General features: G+C 33.1%; 1 protein-coding gene across 1 annotated transcript in view; it reads right to left on the bottom strand.

Annotated features, from left to right (window-relative positions):
* Positions 1-3,165: 3,165 nt before the first annotated feature.
* LOC134270776 (serine/threonine-protein kinase 32B-like) overlaps positions 3,166-10,088 on the bottom strand; it is a 31,428-nt gene continuing 24,505 nt past the window's right edge. The window contains exons 8-12 of the mRNA XM_062753022.1: positions 9,430-9,546; positions 8,039-8,164; positions 7,502-7,633; positions 6,931-6,998; positions 3,166-6,195 (exon numbers count right to left, since the gene is read on the bottom strand). Coding sequence (XP_062609006.1) covers positions 5,991-6,195; positions 6,931-6,998; positions 7,502-7,633; positions 8,039-8,164; positions 9,430-9,546 — 648 coding nt within the window. The 3' untranslated portion in view covers positions 3,166-5,990. The remainder of the gene's footprint in view (positions 6,196-6,930; positions 6,999-7,501; positions 7,634-8,038; positions 8,165-9,429; positions 9,547-10,088) is intronic.

Raw genomic sequence — 10,088 nt, 5'->3', positions numbered from 1 at the left:
CCTGATATTATTATATCATTTCTGTGTTGGAGAGAATCTGTGTTTATATTAGAACTGCTCTGTACTATATATTTACTACTTCTGTCTTATGAATCATGCATTTTTGTCTTCTTTCTATCCTCTGTCTGTAAGTTGAGTGAGATGTCTTGTACATTTATGTTATGTAGTGAACATCTGAACTGTGTAGTTTGTCATTTGTTATGTAGTGTACATGCTTATAACTACATAAATATATTATCTGTATATCGTAATAATGTTTTATATTGTTTATATGGAAGCATTTACAATTTGAACTATATTTTATTTCAAATGCCTGGTCTCTTATCAAGAAAAAATATGGTTACAAATTTCACACTGCAAAATATAGACATTTATCAGTATGTCAAATTTTAGGTTTGAGTCATCATTGGGATCACAAATTTCTTATCATGTTGTAATAATTACATCTTTGCTATGGCACATTCATTGCCATGGAAAAAATCCAGCAGTGGACAAAATGGAAACAGTCAGGTGCCTGTTCAACAGAGTGAAAGTTCACGAACAGTCGCCAAAGTTCTGTATACATTCAACAGAAAGTTTGTGAGCTCTCGCCAAAATTCTGTATACATCCAACAGAAAGTTTGTGAGCTCTCGCCAAAATTCCTCATATCACCAACAGAAATGTTTGAGAGCTCTCGCCAAAATTCCTCATATCGCCAACAGAAATGTTCTTGAGCACTTGGTCTGTTGAACAAGCCTCGTTTGTGGGAATGTAATAGTATGATCCTTTTAGTAACATCAAGACTGAATCAAAGTGAAAACTTCAGTTGAGACATAAGTATAATTTTAGAAATTTTTATCCATGAAATGTAAACACTGGTTGGTATTGTGATCTATTATTATTTAATCTTTGTTATGGCCAAAGTCTAAAGTATAAAACACAAAGCTACAGTTCTGCAGCAACCTTGACAGTGCCCTGGTTTAATTATGCATACAAGGAATAACAAAGATATGACATTAATAATAAAATTTATTGTATGATAAAAACAAATGTCAACAGTCCATATTGTAACAAAGGAAAATGGAACTGTATTTAATGGGTTCTTTCTTTTAAATTTCAGAAGTCAACTTTTCACCTAAGATACCATTTAGCACTCACAGGTAAATTTCATTATCAGTGATTTCAGACACACTTCAATGGTAATACCATACAAAAGACAATCAAAGAATGACATTGGATTATGATTTTTTTCCCTTATAAATTTAGACATTTTTGATCTAGGAAATGAACAAATATAAATAACCCTTTAAACAGCACCTTAACATAAAAACAAAATTGGAATAGTGACTAAAATTGAAGGTATAACGAGATGTTTGTAAAACACTTATTCCCCCCCCCCCTTTTCTAAGTCCAAGGGGCGCAATCGTACCCAAAACAGAACTTGACCTAGATATTCATCTGACAAACCTGTATATTAAATTTCATTTCAGTATGAGCAACCTCTGCAAAGAAAATGAACGGAAACTTCAAATAATCGAAATTTTTCTAAGTACAAGGGGCATAACTCTGTCAACCAGAAGTCTCTGTCGAGACTGTAGCTCTACTGGTTTGTACTTATCAAAAACCATTGCACTATTTTAAGTTTCTTTGTGTAGTCTACTTGTGTGCCAACTTATTTTGAAATCGAACTAAAACTGTAGAAGGAGTAGCGTTTTAAAGGAATTTCACGGAAAATTCTATTTCTAGTAACCATGGCAACACCATTCATTGAAATCAAAAACTTATGCACTATTCTTTGTATCTTAGTGAGTCTACTTGTGTGCCAAGTTATATTGAAATCAGACCAAAACTGTAGAAGGAGTAGCATTTTATATGAATTTCACAGAAAATTCTATTTTTAGTAACCATGGTAACATCGTTCATCGAAATAAAAAACAGATGCACTATTCTATGTATCTTAATGTAGTCTACTTGTGTGCCAAGTTATATTGAAATCAGACCAAAGCTGTAGAAGGAGTAGCGTTTCAAAGGAATTTCACAGAAAATTCTATTTTTAGTAACCATGGCAACATCGTTCATCGAAATCAAAAACAGATGCACTATTCTATGTATCTTAGTGTAGTCTACTTGTGTGCCAAGTTATATTGAAATCAGACCAAAGCTGTAGAAGGAGTAGCGTTTCAAAGGAATTTCACAGAAAATTCTATTTTTAGTAACTATGGCAACACCGTTCATCAAAATCAAAAACCAATGCACTATTCTATGTATCTTACTGTAGTTTACTTGTGTGCCAAGTTAAATTGAAATCAGACCAAAACTGTAGAAGGAGTAGTGTTTTAAAGGAATTTCACAGAGAATTCTATTTTTAGTAACCATGGCAACAACGTTCACCAAAATCAAAAACCGATGCACTATTCTATGTATCTTAGTGTAGTCTACTTGTGTGCCAAGTTATATTGAAATCAGACCAAAACTGTAGAAGGAGTAGCGTTTTAAAGGAATTTCACAGAAAATTCTATTTTTAGTAACCATGGCAACACCGTTCACTGAAATCAAAAACCATTGCACTATTTTATGTATCTAAGTGTAGTCTACTTGTGTGCCAAGTTATATTGAAATCAGACCAAAACTGTAGGAGTAGCGTTTTAAAGGAATTTCACAGAAAATTCTATTTTTAGTAACCATGGCAACACCGTTCATCGAAATCAAAAACCGATGCACTATTCTATGTATCTTAGTGTAGTCTACTTATGTGCCAAGTTATATTGAAATCAAACTAAAACTGTAGAAGGAGTAGCGTTTTAAAGGAATTTCACGGAAAATTCTATTTCTAGTAACCATGGCAACACCATTCATTGAAATCAAAAACTTATGCACTATTCTATGTATCTTAGTGTAGTCTACTTGTGTGCCAAGTTATATTGAAATCAGACCAAAACTGTAGAAGGAGTAGCATTTCAAAGGAATTTCACAGAAAATTCTATTTTTAGTAACCATGGCAACATCGTTCATCGAAATAAAAAACAGATGCACTATTCTATGTATCTTAGTGTAGTCTACTTGTGTGCCAAGTTATATTGAAATCAGACCAAAGCTGTAGAAGGAGTAGCATTTCAAAGGAATTTCACAGAAAATTCTATTTTTAGTAACCATGGCAACATCGTTCATCGAAATCAAAAACAGATGCACTATTCTATGTATCTTAGTGTAGTTTACTTGTGTGCCAAGTTATATTGAAATCAGACCAAAACTGTAGAAGGAGTAGCGTTTTAAAGGAATTTCACAGAAAATTCTATTTTTAGTAACTATGGCAACACCGTTCATCGAAATCAAAAACCGATGCATTATTCTATGTATCTTAGTGTAGTCTACTTGTGTGCCAAGTTATATTGAAATCAGACCAAAACTGTAGAAGGAGTAGCGTTTTTAAGGAATTTCACAGAAAATTCTATTTTTAGTAACCATGGCAACACCGTTCATCGAAATCAAAAATCGATGCCCTATTCTATGTATCTTAGTGTAGTCTACTTGTGTGCCAAGTAATATTGAAATCAGACTAAAATTGTAGGAGGAGTAGCGTTTTGAAATATTGTTTACAGACAGACGGACAGACAGACAGACGGACGGACGCCGGACGCATTACTATCGCATAAGCTCTTCTGGTCTCTGACCAGTAGAGCTAAAAATGGTGCAATTGTACCTAAAACAGAACTTGACCTAGATATTCATCTGATATACCTGTATACCAAATTTCATTTCAGTATGTGCAACGGTTGTGAAGAAAATGAACAGAAACTAAATGAACCGACCGACAGAAAGCAGCAAAGCAATATGCCCTCCCTTCTTCAAAGGGGGGGGGGGGGGGGCAGAAAAATTTGTAAGAGCTGCTAACCAAACCACTCTTAGATCTGTAACAGGATTTTAAAGGTACAAAAATCTGTAAATAAAAAAAAGTTAAAAATAAAAACTAAAGCTTTGTACCATCCTCGCAAGCCAGGGGTTTCGAGTCAACACATTGCCATTATGGACCCTTGTCAAACTTCATTCAATATCCGTGGGTTGAATGTAGCGACGTCTTTCGGAAAAATTGCAAAACTTGATCATTTTCCTTATCTCTCAACCAATCACATTAAGCCATTGTGTGAAAACAATTCGTAACAAGTGCATTTGAGGTGCAGCTGAATCCTTATCTGACTATTTTTAAAAGCTTTAATTTGATTGGTGCTTCTCAATGAGAGAAGCAAGCCCGGGAAATTTAATGAAATATGCCTGGGGTGTAACGGCAATGTGTTGACACAGGACCACTGGCTTGCAAGGATGGTTTTGTACATCACTACATATAGTAACTGTTGCAATTATACTGAACACAAGTATTTAGACATCATGACATCAGATTGTCACAAAAAATATGAACTGGGTCATTCTATAACCATGATACATGTATCAAAAACATGTAATTTAACTTATCTTACTACTGCTTGGATTTCACAAACAAAAATAATGTTCAAACCTGCTGATTGATTGCTATTTGTCACTGATTGAGAAAAAAAGCAAAACTTCAAGGCTCTATATAAAAAAGTGATTTCAATAGTGACTTATATTCACAAAATCATACATGTATTAAGGTGCCTTGATTTTTAATGATTGAACACATTATCTTTCTTAACCTTAACATATACATGTACATGTAACTGACTATAAATTTAAATACGTGAATGTATAAAAAAAGTCATGTTAATTGGAAAATTCATGTAAAATGGAAAATTCAATACTTCATTGCAAGCACTGACTAGATTAAATTTAAAGAATCTTAATAATTGCCATAAAAATTCAGCAATTAAACTTTAAAAAAATTATTATGAATTATTACACATGCCCTGTACCAATAAATACTCTTATACACAAAAAATCAACAAAATATACAATTTAAAACAAGGAATAATATTTAACACACTAGCTATCCTAAAATTATTTAGCTAAAAAAATAGACACAATTGCAAACAAAACAAAATCACTCTTGCACCTTTTGCTTTTGGTCCTTTTCCTAATTACAGTAAAAGTTTTAACACAGGGTTAATTTTCATAACATAATTATGAACACAGCAGAGTCATATATATAAAATACATGGTTACTTCTTGAAATATAAGCAATATTTGGGCGAGAGTAAAAAATCATGATAGAGGGCGAGGCTTGCCGAACCCTCTTACGTTTTCGACCCAAGCCCAAATATCCCTTATATTTCAAGGTATTTCAAGACAGTTATCATACATTTTGTCTATCCTGCAACAAAACTTTTACATCTGACTGTCCAAAACAAGCTATTTTCAACGGATTTAGGCACATAACTGCAGTTGAAACTATGACGCCATGGCGTAAACATTGCAACATACATGTACATGACGTTACAATGCTTTTAGAACGTCGGAATACATGCACAAGGATTTATTGGGGTAGTGACCGGATAAAGCTTTGATTTATTAGGTTACCTTTATTAGGTCAATGCAAGGGGTAGTTGCAGGATAAATACCATTAAAGGTGAGATGTTGTGTTAAACTTAAATGGTTAAACACTTAATGGGACATACTTTTACATTGTCTATTACTCTGTTGGAGGTTGTGTTTTTGTTTCATCAAGGACCACTCAAGAATATTGGTAAAAAAAAATTAAACTACATCTATTCTCAGAAGAGCTTAATATACATTTTTTTGTTAATGGATGCCTTTCCAAGCAATACATGAAAGAACATTGTTGTAAGGAAGATGATAAAAAAAAAAACTGAGTTTGTAATTGATGCTTCATAATTACAATAAAACTGTTTGCTAAGAATGAAAAAAACCCACAAACTTTTTAAATCATCCAATTCAAAATAGTCATCACTCATGCCTTAACCCCCACCCCATCCCATCCAAATTTCTTTCCCTGAAACAGGAAGGGGTGTGGAAGGGGGGTCGGGATTTTACAAAACGACAACAAATCTAGGAGTAAATCACAGACAGTTTGTGTCTAATATCAGCTGAATGAAGTACTAGCACCTATACTGGCTATAGGTTTCTTGCTTGTCAGTTCACTGGAGTCAAAAGTCACTTGTTTGGTGATTTTCTGCTTGGTGTCTTTATTATCTGAAGCTTCCAGTTCGTCCTGAGATTCGTCGTAACATTCATTGACTTTATCCTGGTGGGCTTCCTCCTGTTCCTTGGTTGGGGGAAGTAATTCTCTACAAATATATCAGATGTACATAACAATACAATAATCACAAGGCAATTTTTTTCTGAGTTCAAGATTTCCTGTTTTTTAATTGTAAACAAAGAATATGCAGCTGCATCTTAAATTGACATCCTACAAGTTTCATGAAACTCATTACAACTTCCTGGATTTGTGAGTTTCTTTCATTAGAGAATCTTCAATATCACAAAAAACTTGACATTCCAAATCAGAGAAATTATAAAGTATTCTGTATCGAGGACTTTTCATAATTTATAATGGAACCTCTTTTGAAAATATCCCCAACACTTTTACCTTGAAAATGTTGATCCCATCAAGATCAATTATCTTGCAGATCTTCAGTAATCTTGCAATTATTTTTATCACCTGGCAACAGAGTGTGAGTGGATATAGCAATATGTTTTTGTATGTATTAGTTTTTCCTGTGTGAAAAGGGACGTAATTTGCATTGGGATCAATGTTGAATGCTGCCTTGGTTTATAGATATGCTGTGTAGGCTAAGATGTCTGCTTATTTTAGATATCTTTGTTCATAAAATATGTACAGAGTGAAAACTGTCTAATCCGCCACACTATTAATTCTGATGTAAAAATTCTTTCCCATTTTACTTAAAGTTTCATGTATTTTACATTGTGCAATCCGACACCTTGCCTAATCCGATACAAAATTCCTCTCCCAGTGCACGTTGGATTAGATAGATTTCACTGTATTAAGATCAAGCACCTACCTCTCTCTGTTGAAGATTCGAAAATATTTAAAAATGTTCTCCTCCATGTCTTGTGATGGATCTCCTTCCTATTTATAAGATAACATAAAGTAGTATTAATTTGTATATCGTAGACAGTCAAGTTTCCAAACTAGCCTACATGTACCAAGGCTGTGCAATTTTACAATCAAAGCCAGGACTATAAAACAAAATAATTCAACTAAGTTTTTTTAAAATAAGCTATTTTTACTGATTAATTTGATTAAGTTTTACAATCAGACTTTAAAAGTTCATTGGAAATTACTGTATACAGGGAAATTTTCTCCTTTGTTTTATTTTTGCCCTTCCACCCTAGACACATGAGTGGGCAAATTTAAAATGGGACAAATTCAAAGAAAACTTATAATTTATAACTTCTTGAACTGAACTGTGACAGGGTGAATTTAAAACTGGTAAAATTATTTGCAAGTGAGAAAGGGCAAAATATAACATAAGGCAAAAATAACACTGTATATAGTAATGATAATTTGATAATAATTATCCACAGAGAATTTAACCCTAGAACCCTAGACTGACTACATGCAGGACCTACCACTGAGGACTGATGTGAGAGCTCTCTCTTGGAATTCTGTTTGGCAAGTCTTTTCTTCTTCTTGTGGAGTGGTTTTGATTCGATGATCATTTCTTCGAGTTCATAGGTGGGGTCACAGTTAAGGTGGTCTTTCTGTAACATTGGCAGAAAAAATATTCATTGGATGATTAATATTGATGCTTGTGTTGGTAATTAAGTTACAATTCTTTAGAGGATTTTCCCCCCACATTAACCTTAAGTTTTTAATTTATAAACAAAACAAATTTTTCATCAAAGATTTAATACATTAGTGTGAAAATGAAATCCCTTTGTTGAATTCTAAGAAAACAATTCATATTTCCTTCTTATAACACAATAAATTAACATCATTATTCTACTTTTCTTACCAGTCAGACAGCAATCATGCAACTCTACATTAAGTTTATTGTAAAAAAAAGTAAAATCAAAAACAAACTATTTAGGAAATAGAAAGTGGATATATTTCAAACATATTGCACCACCTCATTAAATCACAATATAGGTAATAAAATAACTTACGGAAGGCACAAAGGGGGGTTTGATTTTTCTATGCAGAACCTGGTCAAAGTCCACATCACTTATAAAGCTATGGTTCTGCAAGGCCTCTATTGTTGAGATTCTCTTCTCTGGATCCAGGTACAAGAGCTACAACAAATGTTTACAAGAGCTACAACAAATGTTTACAGTGTATTTACAAATGTTTACAGTGTATTTACAAATGTTTACAGTGTATTAACAGGAGCAACAACAAATGTTTACAGTGTATTTACAAATGTTTACAGTGTATTAACAGGAGCAACAACAAATGTTTACAGTGTATTTACAAATGTTTACAGTTTATTTACAAGAGCTACAACAAATGTTTACAGTGTATTTACAAAGTAAAGAGTGTATTTACAAGAGCTACAACAAATGTTTACAATGTATTTACAAATGTTTACAGTGTATTTACAAATGTTTACAGTGTATTTACAGGAGCTACAACAAATGTTTACAGTGTATTTACAGATGTTTACAGTGTATTTACAGGAGCTACAACAAATGTTTACAGTGTATTTACAAATGTTTACAGTGTATTTACAGGAGCTACGACAAATGTTTACAGTGTATTTACAGGAGCTACAACACATGTTTACAGTGTATTTACAGATGTTTACAGTGTATTTACAGGAGCTACAACAAATGTTTACAGTGTATTTACAAATGTTTACAGTGTATTTACAGGAGCTATGACAAATGTTTACAGTGTATTTACAGGAGCTACAACAAATGTTTACAGTGTATTTACAAATGTTTACAGTGTATTTACAGGAGCTACAACAAATGTTTACAGTGTATTTACAAGAGCTACAACAAATGTTTACAGTGTATTTACAGGAGCTATAACAAATGTTTACAGTGTATTTACAAATGTTTACAGTGTATTAACAGGAGCTACAACAAATGTTTACAGTGTATTTACAAATGTTTACAGTTTATTTACAAGAGCTACAACATATGTTTACAGTGTATAAAATTTACAGGAGCTATAACAAATGTTTACAGTGTATTTACAAATGTTTACAGTGTATTTACAGGAGCTGCAACAAATGTTTACAGTGTATTTACAAGCTACAACAAATGTTTACAAGAGCTACGTACAGCATTAAATGATTTCACCTGAATAGTTGGGGGTTATCATTTGATAACAACTGTTTAATATAGTGTTTGACATGGAGGAACTGATAATCTTCTTGACTTATCAATACAGTTAAACATGTTTATACTGAACATGTTACAAGTGGCTTTAAATTATACTGTGAACTTAATGGATACATTTATAACAAATTACATTTGACTTGAATGTTTATAAACAGCAAAATCGACCATCCCTGCACTTCATTATACGACTTAGTGTGTTTTACTGTTACCTGTTTGATAAGGTCTTTACAACCACTATGCCAGCTGGAGGAGTAATGCACTTTGAGAGTGGTGAACATTTGTTTGGCCTCTAGGACTGAGGTACTGTTGTGTATATCATACGGCCTCTGCAATAATATCAGAAAGTTACTTTTCATGAAAATAATTTTGCAAGGTCCTAAATTAAAAAGTCACTTATACAGATCAATTACAAGGCAAATATGGCCCCATTAGAAAAAATGATGAGTATCTACATGTACATGAAGTGCAACAGATGAATGGCAGAAAGGGTATACTGTGAAGTCACTGCTTTTCGGGGGTTGAGGGGGTGGGGGGGTTAATAATTTTCATGGTGTGAAGAAACTCCTGAGCTCATGTATTTCAAAGTACATAATTCACCTTATGCTCAGTGAATTTTGTATTCCTCAGGTGCCTATATCATTATACTGACCTAAAAAATATAGCTTTAACTTTAAAAATGAGACTTTATGATTGATCATTTTGGGTGTGTGGTGTTGTTCAGTAGTAACATTGCTAAAGTCCTAAATTAAACATGTTAAAGGACCACCCCATATTAAATCTGACTGCTTTGACCCTAATCAGGAACTAAATCTTGTGCCCTCACTATATTACGCCTTTTATTCTGAACTTTGATTAAGCTACAGAGAAG

Source organism: Saccostrea cucullata, unplaced genomic scaffold (assembly GCF_032062105.1).
Source record: "Saccostrea cucullata isolate Sc308-1 unplaced genomic scaffold, CSIRO_AGI_Scuc_v1 ctg3809, whole genome shotgun sequence".
Classification (NCBI taxonomy): domain Eukaryota; kingdom Metazoa; phylum Mollusca; class Bivalvia; order Ostreida; family Ostreidae; genus Saccostrea; species Saccostrea cuccullata.
The sequence above is the reverse complement of the archived record's forward strand: the minus strand, read 5'-3'. Positions and strand labels throughout refer to the sequence as shown.